The 25,369-nt window shown below is 48.8% G+C and overlaps 2 protein-coding genes across 2 annotated transcripts; one reads left to right on the top strand and one right to left on the bottom strand.

Moving 5' to 3' along the window:
- Positions 1 to 406: 406 nt before the first annotated feature.
- TTK (TTK protein kinase) lies at positions 407 to 6,198 on the bottom strand. The gene has a single exon (XM_032971054.2). The coding sequence runs from the start codon at positions 5,924 to 5,926 to the stop codon at positions 3,215 to 3,217; it is 2,712 nt and encodes a 903-aa protein (XP_032826945.2). The 5' UTR covers positions 5,927 to 6,198; the 3' UTR covers positions 407 to 3,214.
- Positions 6,199 to 8,202: 2,004 nt separating this feature from the next.
- PIGU (phosphatidylinositol glycan anchor biosynthesis class U) lies at positions 8,203 to 24,694 on the top strand. The gene is made up of 12 exons (XM_032971103.2): positions 8,203 to 8,496; positions 10,585 to 10,649; positions 11,762 to 11,821; positions 12,243 to 12,305; positions 13,128 to 13,231; positions 13,618 to 13,718; positions 15,260 to 15,357; positions 17,068 to 17,225; positions 20,296 to 20,439; positions 21,878 to 22,002; positions 22,801 to 22,943; positions 23,430 to 24,694. Exons 1-12 carry the CDS (start codon positions 8,361 to 8,363, stop codon positions 23,541 to 23,543), a joined length of 1,311 nt encoding a protein of 436 aa, XP_032826994.1. The 5' UTR covers positions 8,203 to 8,360; the 3' UTR covers positions 23,544 to 24,694.
- Positions 24,695 to 25,369: the final 675 nt, after the last annotated feature.

Genomic DNA, 25,369 nt, shown 5'->3' with positions numbered 1-25,369 from the left:
CGGGAAAGCCCCAACCACGTGACCCCCCTGGCTCCCCCCTTTATCCGGTCACGTGTCCTGTTGGGTTCACGCAGAGTGTCCACGGCCTGACACGACCTCCGTGACGTCCTCCGTGACAGCCCCCCATACCGAGCCAACACAGTAGTGTCGTTCTACTGCACGACAAATGTAACAGGAATATATTGTGTGTGCTCCAGTGTTCTCCGTTGCAAGGCACCGTGGGTCACTGGCTGGTCCTTGGTGGCCTTTAGTGTGGAGCCTGACAATACGCAAAAGTGTGAAAACACCACTCCCATCATCCTCATCGTGCTATCGAACCCAGCAATGGTTTCAAATGTGGCGGCCCTCGCACGTTTGTGAAAACGAGTGAAGAACACGTGTATATATAGCGGATGCTTCATGAAGCTAGCATTTACACAACTTTATTCGAAACGTGCATCATGATACCGGAGGTCAGAAGAGTCGTAATAATCAGCAAATTGCATAGCTTACTAAAATGCTCATCGCGTTTTTATTTCGCCGATAGGTCTTGACTGGCCACGATCAGTTTCCATGTTATACTGCCCAGGAAATGTGCGTATGCTGAACAGGCAATAATATATACACACCGCCCGGTGTTAGTCCAAAACAATGTTAGTATCACCAGTGGTTTACACACAACTAAAAATACGTAAATCTTTCATAGCAGACAGAGAGAGGCAAGTAGGCCACTGTTTAAGGACATTTACAGCGCACCTATTTTTCAAGGGGAATCCACAGCGCTCAAATTACAATGCTCGAAAAGTGAAAATAATCGACGCGATTTTTGCTTTGAAAAAAATCGGTATGCCGTGAGAGGGTTAACATTGGCTGCTATGAATCAATGACAAAACTGTTTTAACAGTCATTTGTGTTACTTCACAGCTGTTTTTATACAGTGCAGAGAAAACGTTTGTGAATCCCCAAAGAGAATTATGTACATTCCATTGTATCACCATGAAAGCTTTCTCGAAGCAAACCCGCTCTTTTCGTAAATGTTCAGCAGGGTTTATATTATCCCATGCCATTGTCTTTCGAAACAAAATTATACACAGTTAAGTAGGAGGTTTGCGGCGATGTAAAGTGTGGGAACACCCCATCCGGTCAGCGCGTTGATCGCAGCGTAGAGCCGGGAAGATTTAGACAATTGTCCCACAAAAGTTTTGTGACCAATCTCACTTGCGCCTGACGAAGGCTGGAAACCCCCACATCGATGCGGACGATGACGTCACCAAGCCCAGACAATCATCTTCAATTGGTTGAGTAATCGAACCGATAGTTATCGGTCGAGGAACACATTTTTCAAATGGTCTAATATCACAGCTCTTGTACAGCACGTGCTTGAAATGCCGGGATAAGTCGTGGAGGGATCACACTCCCGGCATTTCGATCCTCTTAAAAAAAACACCGTTATTTAATTAAACGCCCCCAATTGTAATAGTATTCATATCACTTTTATGCTATACAATTTTATATACAATCAACACAAAAGGTCGAATGAAAACACCGCTCAAAATCACGAGCCAACCTTAGAATGCAGTGCACTGCTGTAGCAGTAACGGTGCAGAATCCGGGACTTAATTTCTGCTATGTCAAAAAAAATATTAACTGTTCTCAATTATATTCTAAAATATTGTGAATGTCTCCGTTATAAGGCAGTACTATACAAACAAAAGTAATTGTTACGAGGCACGTCGAACAACGTATCATATATATTCTTGGTTCTTTCGGTAAAGTCACGTAGAAGGGAATCGTGACTTTACCGAAAGAACCAAGAATATGAATCCCTGCAGTCACGAAAGCTTTAAATCAAAACGTATAATATATTTACACCAAGGGGGAAAACTGCAAGCAGACCCGGGGGGGGGGGTGAATGAAAGCTGACTAGTCACTTTGGAGTCGTGAAAAGCAACATGGAAATGTGCCAGAAGCCTCAAGTATTAAATCAGTGCACTCCCCCACTATGATGCATCGATCAGAAACATGAACATTGGCAAAGGTGCTACAACAAATGATGGCAAGTGCAGAAAAATAGACCGACAGGGCAACACCAACGCACAAAAACAAAAGTAATTAATTTAATCGACTTTCAGTCAAGTTGTCAGAAATGCGCGTCGCTGGAAGGGGATATAGTCAGTGACGCATGGAAGCCGGAGGAGATGACACGTTCAAGAGGTCAACCACTGTGGACAAGGAACTATGAGGACAAACTCACGCGCCGCGACCAAGTGGGTTGTGGCATCGTGCAACAATTTACGATGGCCATGGGGGAGGCCCCTTCACCCAGCTGTGATGATCATGGCCGATGATTCAGGCTGTGCTTATGGCAGCGAACGTCGCGAGTTTTCGTAATTGCCAGCGTAGATCTGTGCACGAGGGCTGCGTGGTTTTGGTTGCATTCACAGCGAGTCCATGAAATACCGGGCTAGCTCAGGTGTGGGGTGCATCACGATGTGTTATTATTTTTATCACTTCCCCCCCCCCAATGTTATCCCGATTGCACAACCGGTGCCATGTCAGTATCCATCGGATCTCTCGCAGAGCGACCCCTTGCGCTGGGAGGATGACCCGCAGAACCGGATAACGCAGAGCTACCTCCGAGATTCGTTCGAGCGAACTCTTGAGCCAACGCCTTTCCAACTCGCTCTGCGTTAAGAGCGAGGCTCGTCACGTGACGGTTTAAGCTATCAGATGTGGACTTCTGCCAATTTAAACGCAAATCCAAATGTAACGCGACAGCAATCACAAGTCTCGCAAGGGCGACAATGTCCATTACAAATCGACGTGCTAAACTGGCGCACACGTCAGTATTTCATCTCCAGGAGGGCTTTTTCAACAACAAAATCTCCCCCCCCCCAAAAAAAAACGTTACAGCTTGTAATTTGTATCGGTTCTCCAACCAAACATTTCATGCTGTGCACAATATACCCACCCTCGTTCTTTCAGACGCACTTCCACCTGTCACGCAAGCACCTCACACACTTCCATTCCTCTGGCCCAGGGTTCTTCGTTGCAAGGCCCCTGGTGGACTTGAGTGCGGCCCCGGACAATACACAACATGTCAAAACATCTCACATGATCGTCATCCGGAGGGGCTCTCACGCTGACGATGTCTTATGGGCGAAAGTGGGCCCCCCCCCCCCACCACCACCTCTCTGAGAATTCGTGAAAAACGCCGCTTCGCCTAAGAGTCCGCTCACTTGCCCCGTCGCTGCGGCTTTAGGTACGGGTGCTGCAGAACCTCAACCGCAGACATCCTCCGCTCTTTGTCCCTCTCGAGGCACCTCTTGAGAACGTCCACCAACTCGGCGTCGTCGTCCACCTCGGGGAATGGGATGGGCCACGTGTGGTCGCAGATAAACTTCATCTTCTCCCAGTAGCTGAACTTGTGGAAGGGCAGGCTTCCGTAAGTCATGAGGTACAGGATGCAGCCGAGGGCCCACACGTCGCTCTTGGGCCCCACCTTGGCCGCCGTCCCGAACATCTCGGGCGCCATGTAGTTGAGCGTGCCCGCGGCCACCTGCATCACGTTGCTCGTCACGTCGGCCCGCAACGCCTTCGCGATGCCGAAGTCGATCAGCTTGATGTTGCCCTCCACGAACACGAAGTTGGCCGGCTTGAGGTCACCGTGGACGATGCCCTCCTTGTGGATGGCCGCCACGACCTGCACCATCTCGTGCCAGAAGAAGCACCGCTTGTGCGCCGCGGGCCGCCCCGTCTTGCGCAGCCACGTGTGCAGGTCCACGCTGCCCAGCTCCATCACCATCAAGGTGCACCGCTCCGTGACCTCGTGCTCCACCAGCTGTATGATCTTGTCGGTCAGGTGCTGCAACCGCTTCAGATGTTTCAGCTCCTCGTCGTAGGCGTCCGCCATCTCGGCCGTGCCCTCCGACATCGACACGTACTTCACGGCGCGGATGACGCGCCGCTGCGTGTCGAGCGCCGAGTACACCTTACCGCCGCCGCCCTTGCCGATCAAGTTCAACAGGCAGTAGGGCCTCCCCTTCACCGTCACGGTCCCTTTGCCCTCCCTCCACGCCAACTCCTCCTGCAGCCTCTGCTGCTGCTGCTTGAGAGGTTCTCCCGGAGGGTCCTGCAACTTCGCCTGGTCCGACTCGAGCCGGCGGGGCTGAGGATCAGCCGTCCACACGGGCTGCGGCTGCGGAACGTCGACACGTCGCGCGAGCTGCTGCTGCTGCTGCTGTAGCTGCTCGTGCTGCTGCTGCGGTGGTGGTGGCGGCCTGTGCGGAGGAAGTTTCTGTATCCGCTTGGCCGACGGGTGTCCGTCAGACTCCTGCTGCCCGCGTTTGCAATCGGACGGGCGGAGGCGCGGATCCCCGCGGACGTTTGCGCTGCCCGCGTCGGACTCCTCACCGGCTCCTCCTCCTCCGCCGCCGCCTGGGATCGGAGCCGCCGCCTCCTCCTCGTCTTGGCTGCGGCAGGAGCTTCGCTTCTCCCCGCGCGCCGCGCTCGCCGCAGGCTGAGGCCGGCCACCGTCCTCGCCGCCGCAGCCACGGCCCAGGGTCGAGCCGTCCACGACCGCGGCGCTCCGAAGCGGCGTCTGGCGGGCACCGTGGCCCGCCGTAGCCACGGCGCTGCTCGGGACGAAGCCGGCAGGAGCAGCAGCGGCAGCAGTAGCTGCTGCCGCTGCTGCGGTGGTGGTGTTGTTGTTGTGGCCGGCAGACGGAGTGGCGGTCACCTGGAGGTTGCGGCTCACCGCTTTCGCCGCAAGCAAGTTCTCTCTGGATTGTAATACCGTCGGAGTGGCCACGTTACTTTGCAAGTCCGCAGCGTTTCGCAGCAACGTCCCGATTTGCAGCTGCTGCATCTTGATCTCGACGGTGGCAGCGGCATCGGTGCCACCGCCGCCGCCGCCGCCAATTCGCCTGGCCCACGTCGCCGCTCTCCGGCCATCGCTCTTCTCCTCGCCCTGCACCTGCGCGGGAGTCGGCGGGGCTAACTGCGAGACAAGCCCGGCGGCAGGGGCAGGGACGACGGGGACGACGGGGACGACGTTCTCCTTGTCGTGTGCCGGCGAGATGAGCCTCTTGTTGCCGGCGCGCAGCCTCCTGAACGCCTCGTCGAGGAGGGAGCGCGGCTCGGCGCCCGCCTCCCTCGCCTTGCGCAGGATGGACGCGCTCTTGTCGACCCCGGGCCCGTGGTCGAGCGCGAACTGCGCCGCCGCCACGTGGACGCGCGCCACCCGGCGGCAGGCGACGCGCGCGTGGTCGAACTGCACGCGGCCCTCGCCGGGGTCCAGCGCCGCCCGCAGCTGCGCGTACTGCACGTGGAGCTCCGCGTAGCTCCTCCGGTCGCTGCCCGTGGTGCTCGCGTCCACGGTCTCCAGGCACTCGGCGTAGAGGAGGCAGAGGCGGAAGAGGCCCTTGGAGCTGCGGTCGCTCGCCTCCCAACGCAGCCGCTCGCGGTTCAGGAAGCGCAGCCACTCGTCGGGTCCGGCGGGATCGACGCACGGTGGAGTCGCGCTGCTGGTGTCGCCGCCCGTGACGTCGGCTGCAGGCGCTGGCGGAACTCCTCCGGGCTCTCGTGTCGATTCTCCGGGCTCTGGTGCGGAGTCTCCGGATCCCGCGACCCCTCCAGCGCCCGCTGATCCGCCAGGTGGTTTCCACAGCATCGGTACTCCCATTAATTCAAAGAGTCCTCCTCCACTCCTCGCAGGCTCATCTATTCCAGATCTCCCACCGCTTCCGAGGCCCGCACCTCCGAGGCCACCTCTGCCGCGACTTCCACCTCCTCCGCCATCACGCGGTGCCAGGCTAGGTTCCTGGTTCGCCGTGGCCGCCGCCGCCGCCGCCGCCGCGATTCCCCGCCTGTTCTCGTGCAGCTTCTGCAGGCGCGCATTCATCTGCGCGAGCGCCTCCTCGTTCTCGCGTCGCTCCGCCTCGTCCATCTTCGTCCCGTGGACGGTTGACCCTCCGCTGTCGTTATAGCAGCAGCGTAAATGTTGTTGTTGTAAATGATGTTGTTGTTTCTTGCGCGCTCCGCCTTCACTCCAATGAGCGAGGCGGCAGCAGCGGCGGCGGCTCGGACCGTTAAGATTTGAATCGGGGCGGAAGTGCGGGCGCGAGGCGACTGACAGCTTCCCTCGACGGTTGGCGGGGGGGACGTGACGCTCGAACCCGCGACGGTGACGTCATCGAAGCGGTTAAAATATAAAATAACGTCATCTTATCCAGGGAGGAGCGGGGGGTGGGGTAGTCACTTTACTAGCGAGCGAACGAGCCCGTCTGACACCGCCCTTGAAAGTATTCCAGCGCGGTGACGTCATGTATTTGACAGGCTGCGGCGTGACGTCACTTAACTACTCTTAGGGGCCGTCCATAAATGACGTCACGCACCTAGGGGGTGGTCAGACATTTGTGACGTGTGACGAGAGGGCGGGGTTTGAGAAATGTGACGTCACATCAAAATGCGCAACAAAATAAATATATTCTTAGTTCTTTCGGTAAAGTCATGTTATTATTTTGTTGTTTCCCTTCAACGTGACTTTACCGAAAGAACTAAGAATATGAATTACTGCAGTCACGAAAGCTTTAAATAAAAAAATAAATATAGACAACACGTTCTACTTAAATTTCGATTTAAAGCTTTCGTGACTGCAAGGATTCATCTTCTATGGTTATTTCGGTAAAGTCACGTAGAATGAGAATAAAGTAATAAATTGATAAAATAAAACAACACAATAATATTCTCACGACGTTTCGGCCACAACACAAGCGGCCTTCATCAGGTGAAGGGACGAGACTGTCTGGAGGACAGCGCTGGAGTGAAAAAGCCACGCTCAGATCAAGGGGTGCCTCTGCGGATGTGTAGGCTTTAACTTTAACATAGCCATTTCTGTGACCAGTCACAAGCTAATCACTCAGCCATTTCAATGCTAAATTATATGCTAATTCCTTTGTCAAGGCGCTTTGTTTCGTCTCACACAGCTTAAAGGTCGCGATCTGAGCGTGACTTTTTCACTCCAGCGCTGTCCTCCAGACAGTCTCGTCCCTTCACCTGATGAAGGCCGCTTGTGTTGTGGCCGAAACGTCGTGAGAATATTATTGTGTTATTTTATTTTATCAATTTATTATTTAATTCTCATTCTACGTGAATTTACCGAAAGAACCAAAGAAGACGTTCTACTTAATTAAATAGACTTTTTAATAAATGATTTCTCCTACAACAGAGTGCAGTGCCAAATTAAATACGCACTACAACGACAATAGTTCAAAGCGATTTGAAGCATGCTTTATATTTTTTTGGGGGGGGGCAGATCTTTGTGACGTCATTTGAGGGGGGGGGGTCTGACTTTTTGTGACGCCGTGCGACGAGGGGGGGGGGGTCAAAAAACGTCCAAACTCGCGTGACGTCATTTATGGACGGCCCCTTATATAAGCGCACAATACTGTTATAACGACGCAATCAGCGTACGTTAAGTTGAATATTTAAACCAGTCCAGACTATATTCTTGGTTCTTTCGGTAAAGTCACGGAGAAGGGAAACAATAAAATAAAAATGAAGGCCGCTTGTGTTGTGGCCGAAACGTCGTGAGAATATTATTGTGTTATTTTATTTTATCAATTTATTATTTTATTCTCATTCTACGTGACTTTACCGAAAGAACCAAAGAAGATGAATCCTTGCAGTCACGAAACCTTTAAATCGAAATAAAAATTATTGTTGTGATTTTCACACCTGATGATGATTGCTTGTGTTGCAGTCGAAACGTCGTGAGAATTTTATTGTTTTATATTTTTATTATTTTATTGTTTCCCTTCTACGTGGTGACTTTACCGAAAGAACCAAGAATATGAATCCCTGCAGTCACGAAAGCTTTAAAATAAAAATTCAGTCCAGACTACTGACTACTTGTGTTGAACCAATGCTGCTGATAGGATATGCAAAGCCGCGGTGGGTGTGACATTTGTTATTGTTGTTACGTGCTTAAAGGATTAAAATCGTATGCTTTGTGAAAAAGAGCTTCGTAGCTCATCGGATTCCTCCAGTACAAATACATATTCTGATTCACCTCCTCGCGATATTGGCGATGACGTCATGTAGCCGACGCGCTGCGATGTCGACGTCACGGCAACGCGTTATTTTGTTGTTTCTCTTCAACGTGACTTTACCGAAAAAACTAAGAATATGACGTCAATTCCCGTTTGCTGACGCTGTCATCATGTCGCGCCCTGTAATGCCGCGAGATGACGTCACCGCGCGGCACCTGTCCTCTCCCTCCCCGCTAGCTGACGACCGCGAGATTGGAGTCGTCGAGGGGCCGCTCCCCGTCGTCCCCTCTTCCTCGTCCCCTCCTCCTCTTCCTCCTCCTCGTCGTGGCCATGGCGGTCGCGACGCTGTCGCTGCTCGCCGTGCTGGGCGTCACGCTGCGCGCCGCGCTGTTCCGCGCACCGGCCTTCGTGGAGTTCGCGGCGGAGCGAGTCGAGGCCTCGACGCCCGTCACCGCCTGGAAGCGCGGTGAGCCTCATCCAGCAGTGGAGCGGCGCGTGAGGTGTCGCTCACACGGCCACCGACACCGCCGCGGTGACGATTATCCTGAACCCCGTCTGGTGCCCTCGCGGACTCAAAAACGAGCGCCTGGTGCGGTGCGTCAAAGCATCGCCACTGGGGGGGGAGACAAAGGCGGCCGGGCGTGGTGGTGCTGCTGGCCACCCACCCCCCCCCCATCTCGTGTGCCCGGTGCCGGCCTTCACAGCTGCTGTCCGCGAACAGCACTTGCCCCTGCAGTCTGTGAAGGCTACACGCACGGTGTGGGGGGTGGGTGGACAGTCTTTGTGCGGTGCACGGACGTGAGAGAGGCACCGGGAGAACTCGAAGCGATGTCTCTGAGGGACAGAGAGACCCACGCCCCTCTGGACTCGAACCCACAGGCAACCCGAGTCGGTGTGCCCCTCGCGAACCTGAGGGCCTGGACCCATGAGTACTGACCGAGTCGGTGTCTCTGATACGGCCCTCGTGAACCCAACTTCTGAGAAGCACGACTCGGATCTCGAGCCCAGGCAGCCGGTTGTTGTGCTGACTCGTTATGAACCAATTCTAGATTTGATCTCGATTTGAAGTTTTTTTTTTGTGACTGCAGGTGATCCACACGGTTTGGTTCTTTCGGTAAAGCCATCACGTGGGTAGAAAAATAAATTAAATCACGACGTTTCGGGCGCGCACACACTATCGTCCGTCATCGGGTGGGACAACCACGGCAAGAGACAATTGCTCAAGTGGGCAAAAGGGCTGCTGTAACAAGAGGCTGTGTAGGTAAGAGAGGGTGGAGGAGCAAAGGGGGATGAGATAGAGAAGGGGGGGGAGGTGCGATAACTTTATGAACCTCCAGACTCGAATCCAGGTCCTCGGTGATCATGTATGCCTTAAATGGCCGTTTTGACCTCCTAAGATGCAGCGAGACACGGACCCACTGCTCAAACCAAGGCTACGGTACTCATTCAATCTCACATGGCCATCATGAACCTACGGGGATATCCTTACCCAGGACTCGAACCCAGGCCGTACTAAAACTAGAGGTGAATTACAGAACGCCAAAAATGCAGTCCTTCAAAATCTGTTTTAAAATTGCGAATGCTCCGCTTATCCACACAGATGTTGGGGATAATGTGACATTGATATTCTCATGTCGTCTTATCAGTGGTTATCTGACGATAAATGTGATGAATTAGCCACACATATCCTGTTATCGAAAGATATTTGTGAATCGACTAACAGGTGCATACTTCCTGGTGTGCCTCTTTTATTTTAGGATAAACGCGCGTTCTTGTACCAAGACGGACTTTCTGTGCACTTGGATCTATGCAAAAACGCACTTTGGGAGGACACTAGTAACCAGAGAAAACTCATAGTAATAGGTTTTACCCTTTTAACTGGCACAAAAACTGGCACCTTTATTCAAGGCATCATGTTTGCAATAACCACAACACAAGCAGTCATTTTGACTGCTTGTGTTGTGTCATTTTGACTGCTTGTCAGTTTTTGTGCCAGTTAAAAGGGTAAAACCTATTCCTATATCTTGTTTCTGGCAAAGGAGGTCTCATAATGTAAATGCTCACTCCGAGCCCTCAATACTCTGATAGTGCGCTGTTTTTGAGTTGTACGCCTTTTGGCGTCTTCTGGTCCAACACCAGTGGAGACTAGGCTCTAAGAAAAGCCGTCTCGGGTGTGGACCAATCAAATTCAAGGACAGTGCATATTATTATCAGAGTTGTCTCTTTTGTTTGCATTTTGACTGCTTGTGTTGTGGTTATTGCAACCATGATGCCTTGAATAAAAGTGTCAGTTGTTGTGCCAGTTAAAAGGGTAAAGCCCATTACTATATCTTGTTACTGGCAAAGGAGGTCTCAGAGAAAACTCATTACGCACATGAAGAGATACCGCTCAACTGCTTAGTGATAATGCGGATAATTGCATGAGTTTGTCATTGATCCATTATGGGCTGCGGATAATCACTCGCGAATAAGAGTTGTCACACTGTGCATGAATTTAGTTTTTCTTTGAATCTCGCCGTGTGTTTTTGGTTTTTCCTTTGCGTGAACGATGCAGTTATCGAGGCCATGACGATGTTGGACCTGGGAATCTCGCCGTACTCTGGGGACATTTTCCACGAGGTGATGGAGCCCTCTCGTTGAAGAATGCGTCGTGAACTCGCTGCGTCTCAACTCGATAGAGCGGTGTTCTTCACTAATTTTTGCAGTGGGGGGCCCACTTTCGCCTATTAGACAACGGTGCTGAGGGCCGCCACACATTTGAAACCATTGTGGTTTGGCAGCACGATGGGGTTGGTTACACTGTGTATTTTTTTTATTTAAAGCTTTCGTGACTGCAGGGATTCATATTCTTGGTTCTTTCGGTAAAGTCACGTAGAAGGCAGATCACTGTTATAATTCAGTAGGTTTACATGACATTGACTTCTCCAAGACAGAGGTTCTTTGCAAGCCACCTGGCTACCATTCGTTCATGAGGCTATCCACATATACAAACACAGAGACAATTTCAACCAAGAAGATGGATTCTGGCTTAGCAATCATTGGAAGGATTTGATAAACCATTTCGGGTCTTAATTGATTGATCACGCTTAAGGTGGCTTTCAGACCACATCCATTATTTTTCGTCTCCCCCCTCCTCTTTTCCGAACATAGATGGACTAGTCCACCTGAACAAACTGCCAAATCGCTCTCTGTGGTGCTAACGTTAAAAAAACGCCACTTTTTTCAAATTTTATTGTTGTGGTTTTGCACACCTGATGATGATTGCTTGTGTTGCAGTCGAAACGTCGTGAGAATTTTATTGTTTTATATTTATGTTATTTTATTGTTTCCCTTCTACGTGGTGGTGACTTTACCGAAAGAACCAAGAATATGTTTGTGTATTGTCGGGGGGCCGCACGTCAGGGACCGCCAGTGGCCCACGGGCCTTGCAATGAAGAACACAGGGCTAAAGCAACACCCCCCCCCCCAGAACACAAATACTGTGACTCTTAGATAATTCACCTCGGCTGTGTCCTGGTTTATCCAACCGACACTCCTTCGGCCCAGTCTAACCAGCATGCATGACACAATGCATGCATCGTTTGTGTGACAATGTGAATTGACGAATCGATGTCTTATCATCGCAAGATGATTATGCAGGACACAAAGCCTAGCTACGCGTGTGCAATTTGAGAGATATGTTGTGTTGCTTCTTTTTGCCGAGTTGTAACCGAGTTTTGCTCGTTTTTCAGACGCCCATGATAATCTACGTCTTCCACTTCTTGGTCGACTGCTCTGAGCTTGTCTTCATGGTGAGCCTGCAGTCCCTTGCGTTGTGCTGTGCTGTACAGCAGCGGTGGTCAACTGGGTGGCCCGCATCATGCTTCTCATTTCCATGCGTTTCGCATTAATACAGAGCAATGGATTGCACATATGATTATACGTGTGTATCGCGAGCGTAAACTGCTATTTTAATTGACAGTTTGATTGTTCATACCTTAATGTTGCGTTATACGCTAATGCTCAGGACAAGTGTGCATCACTCGGGTGTGCTTTTTCGTCTTAGTACGTGGAAGAAGTCCCTTACAGCAGAGCATCTCTTTATTTAAAATTAGAAAGTGTATTAAATGCCATATATGCGAATTAATGAAATCTTTTAGATCACTATAACCATATAACGGACTGGTTGAGAGAGTGGCATGCATTAACCTTCCCGACTGTTTTGTTGTGTAGTTTGTGGATGTGTTGACAACTGTCATCCTCTACCTGGCTACGAAACAACTAATGAACTATTTGGTGAGTGTCTTTTATAATTACAGCATTAGTACATGCTTATATGTGTTGACCATACATTCGCATATGTACTGCAGTATGTACATATTCATATGCGTATCATATGTGCTTGGACTTTTAAGATGCCACCAGACTGAGCTGACTGTGCCCATGGTGTTCAAGAAGTTGCAAAGCCAAGTTGTTGAACCAATTAAAATTGTTGTAAATATCTAAACGCCTGATTTTTTTCCATTACTCACCGGTGGTACCGTGATTTCATGAAAAAAGATTTACACCTATTTTTTTTTATCAATCTTCGAATATCTGAAGGCTTCCCCATACCGTATCAGTCATTTGGGTCGTTTGACCGGACTATTGAAGTCTGGTCAAACAACGCGCATGTCTTTGGTCCTCATCCAGCTGTGGCTTCACAAAAAGGGCTGTTCGTGTCGATCGCTGGTTTGAGCAGCAAGACTCGTTGCTCTTTCAGTTAACTATTTAACTGTTTTTGTTTTACCAGGCAAGGCCCGCTGGGCAATGTAGCTCTTTTTCGGAAGCGACCCGGCTACAAATGATAGCTCAGCGAAGTGGCGTATCATCACGTGGACATTTCTAGCAGCAAAATACTCTCAACGTGCGTCGATTCCAACTGTGGAGGGAAAAACCGGATGACCCGGAGAAAAATCCACATGACAACAGGGAGGACATGCAGAGTCCAAATTTACAATAGGCGACAGGGTCGGGATTGACTCCACAACCTCCTTGCATACCAGGCGGGGCCGCTGACGTTGTTGTGTGTTCCGCTCCCCCGACAACTCGCCGGTTCCCCATCCTCTGTTCCGCCAGCACGAGCGGCAGAAGCGTGAGCATCGCCTCTACAAGGTGGACACGTCTGCTCTCCTGCTGGACCCACGAGACACCAGCTACCTCCCTCTGCGCGTCGCCATGGCGTAAGGCCAACATACAAGCGTTGCTGTTTTAGTGCTTTTCAACTAAAGTTGAAAATATTAATGCGTTAGTTGTGTCCGTTTGTCTTTAAAGGAGGTCGCTGTAGCTCACGTTAAGGCGATCCGATGTGAATGAAACTTGAGCAGATCATCAGAAGGTTGCCCAAAAGTCTTGGGTTAAAAACAGCGATTAAAGGCTTATCCTTGACGGTCAAGGCAATGACATGTGAAGTCATCTTTGTCCATCACACGTCAAGTCCGTATCTCCCCTCCTGGTGACGTCATTTTCTATGACTTCATCTTCTTACGTCACGTCATGTGGCGTGTGATGTGATCTCATGTGGTTTGGAACGGTATCATTATTATTGTGTCCTTGTCTCCGTTTATAGGTACCTCCTGAACCCCTACACCATCCTAACATGCGTGGCCCGGAGCACCTGTGCCATAAACAACCTTCTCATCGCCCTCAGTCTCCTGGCCACACTGCATGGTGAGAGGGCATTTGACATTGCATTCATTCATCAATTTAAAGTTACATATTTTTGTTTTCCCGAATTTTAACCTGATCCTCATATCGGTGTCGTGTCACGAAATAAAGTACACATGAAGAATTTGGACAGGCCGATGCAAGCCTTCATCGGAAGGGAACGGCTCACAGAAGCTGATATCACAGAGCTACTTCTGATATTTTTTAAAATCTGAACTCTGGTGCATACAGTGGCAGTCAGCACTTTCCCACTCGGCCCAGTCACCGAACGTGACATTGAATCGCTTTACAGATGAAACTGATTATTTTTTATTTTCAGAGTTGGAATTTTAACTGAATGAAGTGGAAATCCAAATTGAACGTCGTGTATTTTTTTGGGCGGTCATTGGTGACCAGGCTGAAACCGTCAACGTATTGCACACGAGAACCCAGCTTAATCGCAGCCAGCATTCAAACCCAGGATATCAGCAGTGCCATCTCAGCACTGCAACGTCTTCACGACCGGGCCACCGCGATTATAGCCGATTCTTCATCTCACGACACACGCATCGAATGGTGCATGTGAGGGTCCAATGATCTACAGTCCGACAAAATATATGTTGAAGTTAACGTTTCGGCTAACGTGGCAGATAACACCAAAAACTTGGACGTGAAAAATTTGAAGGAATCTAATTGAGATGTTAAAATTTTGACAAAAACATGTGATTCTTGAACCTAATAGTGATGTTGTATTGTAGAAATTCATTAAATCTGGAGCGGTTAATTGTTACACAGATAATTAGTGAACATCACCGCATGCTTCTCCAGGAAAATATTTCTCCACTGCTGTAATCTTCTGCCACTTTTATTATTTTTGGCTAGCCATCACGCACTTTCAGATGCACTTCTTTCTGGCCATCTGGAACCTTCTTTCCGAAATTAGGACTTTTAAATGTAGATTGGAAACTCATTTTTTGAGAACTTATTTTCGTGTTTAATTTGTTGTCCTTCCCCCGCACCTCCGTTGAGCACGTTTGGCTATGTACGGTGCGAAAGATGTTCAACAACACCATGTTTTGAACTTGAGGCTTCTGCCCACATTATGAGACCTCCTTTGCCAGTAACAAGATATAGGAATAGGTTTTACCCTTTTAACTGGCACAAAAACTGACACTTTTATTCAAGGCGTCATGTTTGCAGTAACCACAACACAAGCAGTCAAAATGCAAACAAAAAAGACAACTCTGATAATAATATGCACTGTCTTTGAATTTGATTGGTCCACACCCGAGATGGCGTCTTCTGGTCCAACACCAATGGAGACTAGGCTCTAAGAAAAGCCGTCTCGGGTGTGGACCAATCAAATTCAAAGACAGTGCATATTATTATCAGAGTTGTCTTTTTTGTTTGCATTTTGACTGCTTGTGTTGTGGTTATTGCAAACATGACGCCTTGAATAAAGGTGTCAGTTTTTGTGCCAATTAAAAGGGTAAAACCTATTCCTATATGCTTCTGCCCACGTTGGAGCTCATGTGTTGTAATTGTGTGTGTGTGTGCGCTTGTAGGGAGCATTCTCATGATGGCAGTTTTCCTGGCACTGGCCACTTACCAGTCCCTCTACCCTGTGATGCTCATCATACCTGCAACCCTGCACATGGCCCAGGTAATGCATGCATTGCTAATGTGTCTACCTCTCTGTGTGGTTCTGTGTATGTTTGTGAGGTTGTGTGTTTGTTACGGGGGTGCAGTGCTTAGCGAGCTGCACTACGAACCCGGCAACATGAGTTAAATTCCCGATCACGGCCGACAACAGTGACTGTGATCTGAATCAGTCCTGGGCTTCCCCTAGGTCGACTCAGCCTCAAATGAGCACATGGTACGATGTGTAAACTTTGCCGCAAGGGAGACAAAGGCGGCCGGGCGTGGTGCTGGCCACCCACCCCCTCGTGTGCCATGCCAGCCTTCAGAAGTGCTCGTATACAGCACTTGCCCCAACAGTCTGTTAAAGGCTATACGGGGGATCTTTGTTTTTTTTGTGCGTTTCTGTGTGCCAAACGGTAGTGGGGACCGGTAGTGTAGTGATTAACAAAATGTGCTATGAACCTGGCAACTCAAGTTCCATAACAGTGGAGAATATTTCAACTGGTCTTGGGCCTCCCCTAGCTTGATTCAGCCTTCAATGAGTTCCTGGTGTGGTGTGTAAACATTGCCATGAGGGAGACATCAGCGGTGGGGAGAAAAAGGCAGCCAGGTGTGGATTTTGCCATACCACCCACCTCGTGTTCCATGCCGGCCTTCATAGGTGCTCACTCACAGCACTTGCTCCTACAGTCTTGAAAGTCTCAATGGGGAATCTTTGTGTGTGTGTGTGTTGTGAAGCTGTATGTGTTTATTTGTGTGACTGTGCTTGTTTGTTTCCGCACCTCCGATTAGCACGGCTAACTACGTACGGTGCTTAAGACGTTTGACCTACATAATAATAGAGGCAATTATGAGATTTACTCCATCTCATTCGGGTTTTCACTGCAATTACCTGGTTATATAAAAGATTGTAATACCCAGGTACAGTGTGTGAGTTGTTTACATATGGACCATGTTAATGCCAAATATATAGGGTGCCATGGTGGTAGCAAGATGTTAACTACCTCGCCTAGTATACATGAGGTCGTGGGTTCGATCTCAACGCCTGTATATTTGGAGTTTGCATGTTCTCCTCGTGGCCGCGTGGATTTTTCTCCGGGGCCTCCGGTTTTCCCCTCCACATTCAGAATAAACATGCGTTGAAGAGTATTTGGCTGATAAACGTTTCCACGTGATAAGCCACTCCACTGAGCTATCAATTGTGGCCAGTTTGCTTCTGAATAAGAGCCATATAGCTCAGTGGGCCTTACCTGTTAAAATAAAAATAATTTATCGTTAGTTTATAGTCATTAGTTTTCACGTGATAGTCTGTGCAGTCTGTCAAATCATGAATTGCCTATGCCACGTTCGCATGCCCCAAAGACGCGTCCACTTGGAAATCTCTCACAGAAAGCAGTGAGACATCGCCCCCTGTTAGACAACCGCTGCTGGGAGATTAAACCTCATTTACACTCGGCATTGGCAGCTTCTCACCTGTCTAAATGTTTGACACGTACCAATCACACATTGTTGATTTAACTCTCAGGGCTGACGTTGAGGCAAATTGAGCGAGAGCTCTAATTGAAACGCGAAGATTTCTTCACGCGGTCTTTGGTCGAAACCGCCTTGAGACCCGTCAAAATCTCTCTTGGCTTGCGAACGGCCGATGGCAATGCGCCATCTCTGAACGCCGAAACCCCCGCCTCCCCACCACCACCACCGCCACCACCACCCCCTCGCCGCGTGACCACAGAAGCACGTGAAGGGCGAGACGCGCTGGAGGAGCCCCGCGTTCTGGGCGTTTGCGACCGAGTGCGTCTTCGCGTTCCTCGGCTGCCTCGCCATCCTCCTGTGCCTCTCTTTCACGCTGCTCGAGTCCTGGGATTTCCTCCGCGCCACGTACGGCTTCACGTGAGTGGCCGGCGGCGCTCCTCGCGGCTGTCCCCGCGGGCACGGTTTTTCTCCCCCCCACCCCCGTCCCCCAAACCCCCGCACCCTTTGGTTAGCACGGTTGGCTACGTACGGTGCGAAAGAAGTTCAGCGTGAGCACGTACACGCGTACAAACCACTGGGTGAAGCGTTTACGCTCCGGGCGCGCGCTGTTAGATTGAATGGTTGCGTCTTTCGTCTTGATTGGATTGTCGATTTTTTTTTTTTTCTGCGCTGTCCATCTAAATGAAAACTCGGCATGTTATTTGCCACATTCTGTGAAAGTCATACATTGTACGTTATTTTCTTGCGCGTGGCAATGTGTTCGGAGCCTGAAGGCCAATGTTGGGCTCTGATAGACACGAGGGAGGGCTTCAGGAGAGAGTTTGTGTCTGTTTTTGCTTTTCATCTCCGTGAAAGGGGGCGCAGACTGCAGTGGTTTACTATATGGTCTAAAAACCACAAAATTGTTATGAATCATTGCTCACACACGCAATTCGCCACGTGTATGCTATGCTTGGGAATTAATATTATGTCATGATATGGTGCGGTTATAAGACTAGTACTTGCTCCACGCCTTTCTGAAATGAAATGTTTACAGAAGGTTCCCGAGCACGATCTGCAACCCGAATTTTCCGTATGCCGGAAATTGAACAATTTCCCCCCAAAATCAACGATAAAATCCCATAGCTAGAAATCGTTGTTTCCCTCTCCTACCGTTTTTTTTTTCAATACTGTATCACGCTGCCGTCCCGTTTCTATCGCTGCACACAAGTCGTATCGCTGCACACGTGTCATGTCGTTGCACACGTGTCACTGCACACGTATCACTGCACACGTGTCACTGCCCACGTGTCGCTGCACACGTGTCGCTGCACACGTGTCGCTGCACACGTGTCGTATCGCTGTACATGCGCTCTGCACTTGCTATGATTCTTTCATTTCATCGAATATCTACCCTAACACTACACATACTGTATCCAATTGTTTGCGAATACCACGAAAAACATGTTAATATTATATTATTGGTTCTTTCGGTAAAGTCACGTAGAAGGGAAACAATAAAATCATAATACGTGACTTTACCGAAAGAACCAAGAACCAGAATCCCTGCAGTCACGAAAGCTTTAAATCAAAATGTTAATATTAATTGTTAACAGAAAGCAGTCACTTCCGATTTTACGTTTACCATGCATTAGGCCAGGCCGAGACTTCTCCGATTGCTGTTGCCTGAGACCATGAGCAATCGAAGTGTAATTGTGTATAAATAAAGTACATACAGTAAATAACTCGTGAAATAAACTTAAAAATTAGAAGACTAGCGATAGAAACATGGAAAAAAATAGATAGTTCTAAGCATAGAAAACGAAACAGTTACGTAATGCTACAAAAGGAAAATAATTACGTAACGCGACACGAAATTACATTTCCCGTAATCCTTGTGAATCTCGGACTCTGTAAAGGCGGCGTTTTGGTGGAGCACGGGCGTAAGGCGGGGCTCAATGTCTCGCGCCGCGGTATTCATCTGTAACCTCACCACGCTGCACTGTTTTGCGTTTACGTAACTAGCACAAAAAATTCCTCCGCCGAAGGTTGCCCAAAAGTCTTGGGTTAAAAACAGCGATTAAAGGCTTATCCTTGACGGTCAAGGCAATGCCATGTGAAGTCATCTTTGTCCATCACACGTCAAGTCCGTATCTCCCCTCCTGGTGACGTCCTTTTCTATGACTTCATCTTCTTACGTCACGTCATGTGGCGTGTGATGTGATCTCATGTGGTTTGGAACGGTATCATTATTATTGTGTCCTTGTCTCCGTTTATAGGTACCTCCTGAACCCCTACACCATCCTAACATGCGTGGCCCGTAGCACCTGCGCCATGAACAATCTTCTCATCATCCGTGAAGTCGGATTTCCCCAATTCGGCGTTTCCTCAGCCCGGGGACTTGCAGTATAGGGAATTCTTCATGGCATGTTGCTGACTTAATGTATAGCGACTAGACTTTTTCTGAACCTATGTAACACGATTTTTGTCCCTGTTTAGTAAGTGTTATTTTTGTAATTGTTATGCTTAAAAAGTACAGAAAATGGCTATTATTATTCCCCACTAACTTTGCTTTTGTGACCAGGACTTTAAGTGAAGGAATGGCACAAATGCACACCACGTTTTCTCATTGAAAATAGGTAGATTTCTAAATATCACTATCTTGGTCACAAAAGCAAAGTTTTTGGGGAATAATAGCCATTTTTGTACTTTTGAGACATAAGCAATTAGGAAATAACACTTACTACCCATGGACATAAAAAATATATATTTTTGTTACAGTGTTACCATTGGCAAAGCAGATTCGAAAGTTGGTCGAGGTTCAGATTAAGCTAAAACAACCTTATCAGCCAGTACATTAAGTGAGCCTCTGTTGGGGGAGTCCATTGTGCAAAGTAATGTTATATAGTTTCATGGTGGTTATGGTGATGGTAATATTCATGATGATGACAAAGATGGTGATGATGGTGGCAATGATATTGTTCATGTGGATCATGGCATTAATCATGATGATGATGGCGATGGTGGTCATGGCGTTGATCATAATGATGACAATGATGGTGATGTTCTATATATAAAAAAACAATTTTAACTATTTTTATTTTACAAGGCAAGGCCCACTGAGCTATAATGTAGCTCTTTTTCAGAAGCTACCTGGCCACAAATGATAGCTCAACGAAGTGGCTCATTGTATGGAAATGTATAGCAGCCAAACACCCTAAATGCGTGATGTTGATTCCATATGTGGAGGGAAAAACCGGAGGACCCGGAGAAAAATCCACGCGACCACGGGGAGAACACGCACACTCCAAATATACAGCTGTCACGGTTGGGATCAAACCGACTACCTCCTGTATACCAGGCGAGGGAGTTAGCACCTCGCCACCGCGGTGCCCTCGTGTTGATCATGATGACAGTGATGATGCTGGTGATGCTGATTGTAACGTTGATCACGACGATGATAATGATGATGCCGATGGCAATGATGATGTGGGTGATGTGTGAGCAGGCTGTCGGTGCCTGACCTGACACCCAACGTGGGACTCTTCTGGTACTTCTTCACCGAGGTGTTTGAGCACTTCCGCCTCTTCTTCATCTGCATCTTCCAGATCAACGCCTTCATCTACACCGTGCCGCTTGCCGTGCTGCTCAGGTGTTTGCCATCTTCCCCTTCCCATTTCACGATCGAGGCCACTGTTTTTCCGTACATTGGTCGGCTTTTCCATTGATGATCGCTGGAATCCACCTCTCCACAAATTGTTGCATTAGATTTTCGAGTGCAGTAACTGGGGCATGTGTACATGTACGGTTGCAGCCCTACTGTCAATCCACCGCTGGATGAGACCCCTCTCCCATTCCATTTGGGTCGTGGGGGTTATTCGACCGTTCACGCTGCTCCTGTGTTTACTCTGATTACCATACACGGTGCATTGGGATCTATGGACGAAATGCGCCTGACAAATTTACATTTCTAGATTAGAAGTTTTCGTGACCGCAAGGAGCCATACTCTTTGGTTCTTTTGGGTAAAGTCACGCAGGTGCAAAAATAAAAAAATAATCGAATTAAATCACGACGCTTCGGAAGCAACACACAAGCGTCCGTCATCAGGTGGGACAACCACAGCAAAAAAAATATACTGTAGTGGGCAAAGATGTACGTTATGTTTATTAAACTTCACCATGCCGATGAATAGATGTTGGTAACGGCTGGGATCACAGATCGATTTCGCTGGACTGCCATGTGTTGTATTAGTCGATACAACTGCCACCCGATGAGCCACTCAAATTGGCTGGGCTTTGGAGCTCCCACCATATACAATTTGACTTAACTGGTCCCACGGCGATTTGTTTTACTTGGCAATGTAATCATAATAAGTTTAGTAATAAGAAATATTGTTACATTGTTATTTAATGTTGCTGCTGAAGTGGTTGACTTGAGCTATTTGATTTCATACAAGTTTAAGTTATGATCACCATATTCTGACTGAACTAGCGCAGTGGTTAGCATACAAATTTACAACCAGTATAGTTAATTATTACGTAATTACAATGATCGATACATTTACAGCGAAATCGGGTCTGGAATGTAATTTACCCAATAGTCATTGTATTAATACATATGCTTTTACGTCCACAACCATACACACGGACATGCGCACACACGGACATGCACACACGGACATGCACACACACACATGCACACACACACGGACATGCACACACACACACACGGACATGCATACACACACACGGATATGCACACACACACGGACATGCACACACACACACGGACATGCACACACACACACGGACATGCATACACACACACGGACATGCACACGGACATGCATGCACACACACACGGACATGCACACACACACACGGACATGCATACACACACGGACATGCACACACACACACGGACATGCACACACACACACGGACATGCACACACACACGGACATGCACACACACACACACACACGGACATGCACACACACACACACGGACATGCACACACACACACGGACATGCATACACACACGGACATGCACACACACACACACGGACATGCACACGTGCGCCCACAGCAAGCACCCCTTCTTCCACATGTGCCTGCAGGTGGGGCTCATTGCCGTGTTCAAGTCGTATCCAAGTGTGGGCGACCTCGCCCTCTTCCTGGCACTGCTGCCCATGTGGACTCACCTCAAGTGCTGTGAGACTCGAGAGCCACCCAACCACCTGCCCACATACCCACCCAACAATCTGCTCACCTACCCACTCAACTACCAGCTCACATACGCAATAAATCACCTGCTCACCTAACCAGCCGCCTACCCACCCACCTACCTGCTCATCCACCTGCCCACGTATTCACCTACCCAACAATCTGCTCACCTACCCAGCCAACCACCTCACCTATGCAACCAATCACCTGCTCGCCTTCCCAGCTGCCCACCCACTCATCTAGTCATCCGCCTGTCCACCCACTCACCCACCCATCTGCTGACCCAACTTAATTTTCAGTTAATGTTTGGGCTAGAATTTGAGTTTTTGTCAGTGTTCGATGTTAAAGTTATGGTAAGGGTTAGAATTCAATTAAAGTGAGACTTATGGAGAGTGTTATGTGAGGTTAGGGTTGACATGAGTGTTATGTTAATGATAGTCTTAGCACTATGGTTGTAGAATTACCAATAATGCTGTCCAGGTGCAGCCGGCGAAGCTCTTGAGAATACGTATGTGGGTGCCTCTGCCTTCTGTGTGGGCCTCCCCTAGGTCGACTTAGCCTCAAGTGAGTACCTGGTGCGGTGTGTAAACATCGCCACTGGGGAGACAAAGGAGCGGGCCGGGCGTGGTGCTGGCCACCCACCCCCTCGTGTGCCGTGCCGGCCTTCATAGGTGCTGCTCGCTAACAGCACTTGCCCCAACAGTCTGTTACAGCTCCACGAGGGATGTTGGCCTTTGTTCTGTGTGTGTGTGTACGTATGCGCGCTCGCGTACCCTTGCGTGACAGACCTGAGGAACACGCTGCTCGTCACGTGCCTGCTGGTCGTGTGCTCCGTGCTCTTCCCCGTGCTCTGGCACCTGTGGATTTTCTCCGGCAGTGCCAATGCCAACTTCTACTACGCCACCACGCTCGCGTTCAACACGGGACAGGTGGGCACCACCTCCTCCCCTGCCGCCACCCCTCCCGCACGGCCCACCCGGTGCCCGTCGCTCAGTGGCGTAGCTATCGAGTGTGAAGGCGGTGCAACGGCACAGGGGGGGGGGGGCACACAAGCTGCGGTCTTCAAATCCTAGCCGTGGCTAACACCGGTGAGGGCTCAACTTTGCCCACCCACGGTGACCAGCGGGGCGAAGTATGGTCAGGCATCCCTCACGGCCGACATGCCGTAGGGAAGCTTTTATCTCTCGGTGGACTGCTAAAGGGTTGTACATTGCATTGTTATATTTAAGTTGATAGAAATCACACACAAAAAACAAGCCAAGAGCAGAATACAAAACGAAATGATAAAAATTATACCGAAGAAATATTGTTTCTTGAATCGAATAATGACCGCTGGTTTGTGACAATTAATCAAATTGCTTTGGAGATGTGTGTTGTGATCTGCCTAACGATGGTTGGACATGCTGTGTGTGCAGATCCTCCTCATATCCGACTACCTCTACGCCTTCCTGCGACGAGAGTTCCACCTCTTTCACGGCCTACGCGTCAAGAGCGACGACGGCAAGGACTCGTACGTGCTGCTCAAATGAGATTCAACAATCTCGACGACGAGAAATTCTTTCGACAGCAGCAAAACTATCGCCGAGGCTGGACTTGAGCGGGGGCCGTGCAGATCGAACGCAACTCTCGCATCTTCAGTACTGAAGGGCCCTCTCTCCCCCCCCCCCACCACCACCACCACCACCACATCCCAGCTCTCCCACCAATCCACCGTTTTGTGCGGTTACCACATGTGAATCGGGAATGGATCGCCACGCGAATAAAAGGCGACGGAATCTCCACCGGTGGTGATGTCGCACGAAGCGATGCCGTCCAAAACAAGCATTCGTGTATATTTGTGTTTTCTGCCGCAATGGCTTGCTGCTATCACGACGTTGCGAGCAAGCAAGCACTGAATAACTGCTTCATGTTCGGCAGAAATGAAAGAGCTGAATAAATACTAAAGACCTTTGGGCACTGCATAGTTTTAAACTGATTACCATCAATGTATCATCTGTGCTGTCTGTTATTTGTCCGACATCTATCTTGGAGAACAATTTGGGAAAGATCATGCATACATTGGCATTCAGTAATGATGTTCAACATGCGTTTGTCTTAAAAAGCATTTATATTCGTACGGAATCTGATGGGTAGTTGTCAGGGGTAAAACACGTTTGCTTGTTTGCAAATGGGTCCTTTTGCACTGGTTTGCAATATCCCTTGGATCAATTTGGCCGTTTTTAAAAAGACAGCTTGGAACGTATTGCATCATCTTTACGAAAGTCAGTCACCCCGCCCACCCCACCTTCCCCACAGAGCTGATACGTCTCAATGCTCTCAACCTTCATTGGAAAGAGTTGGAAAACATGCGGTACAATTTGGCTTCAGCTTGGGGAGGTAATGCGAGTATTTCTGATTTGGCCCAATCGTGAAAGGTGACGGTGTACAATCCTACTTGCAGGACTACGTGACGGTTTAATTTAAAACGAGTTACGTTTGTGTTCTTTCTGTTTATTTTGTAATACGTGTTTTGGATTTGTATGTTTGGAGACTGATCAGGGGCAGGACTGTCTTTTACACAAGTAGAATGACCAATTATCTGTATCGATGATTGACTCCAAACCCGTAATGCGGTGAATGCACTACGCGGCTACTCTTGTCGGAATCGTTTTAATAAAACGCAAATGTGTTGCTCGGCCAATGCGTCTTCTTTCTTGGTTAGGTTTTGTTGTTAATATGCACGAGTTTGAATTCCTTAAAGTTTGTTTGGCTAGCCATCGAACAAAAACAGTCACCGGCATCGCGTGCTTTCAGATGTGCTTCTATGGCCGTCTGGAACGTTCTTCCTTTCGATATTAGGAAGTCACTGTAGCTATGCACTTTTAAGTATAGTTTGAAAACTCAGTTTTTTTATAACTGCTTGTTTAGTTTGTTGTCCTTCCCTGCACCTCCAATGAGCATGGTTGGCTGCGTACGGTGTGAAAAGAGTTCAAAGGACCACAATTATAACAAATATCCTGTTTAGAATGAGCGTGGTTGCAGGAACGTATTCTCGTATCGATGTATTGCCTGTTTAGTGAGAACGTTACGTTGGCGACTCCCACGTATCCATTTACAATCTGTTTTAGTGGTGTACTTAGTCTGCACGTGTAGAAATGTGTAACGTTTTAATTTTGCATTCGACCAGACCAGCGCATGTACAAATTTACAAGTATGTGGGGATCATCCATCCATGTTGTAATGTGTCGTTTTTAAAAGCCCACATCAAATTGTCATTAAGCCCATTTGTTAATAAACGCCCTGGCAATTTGCTGTTGAAAGCCGACGTGTTAAATTGCCCCGACAGCGATCTTCCAGGTCTGCGAAGTGGTTCATT

This window comes from Petromyzon marinus, chromosome 45 (assembly GCF_048934315.1).
Source record: "Petromyzon marinus isolate PM22_M1 ecotype Great Lakes invasive population chromosome 45, UKy_Petmar_22M1.pri1.0, whole genome shotgun sequence".
Taxonomy (NCBI): Eukaryota; Metazoa; Chordata; class Hyperoartia; order Petromyzontiformes; family Petromyzontidae; genus Petromyzon; species Petromyzon marinus.
The sequence above is the reverse complement of the archived record's forward strand: the minus strand, read 5'-3'. Positions and strand labels throughout refer to the sequence as shown.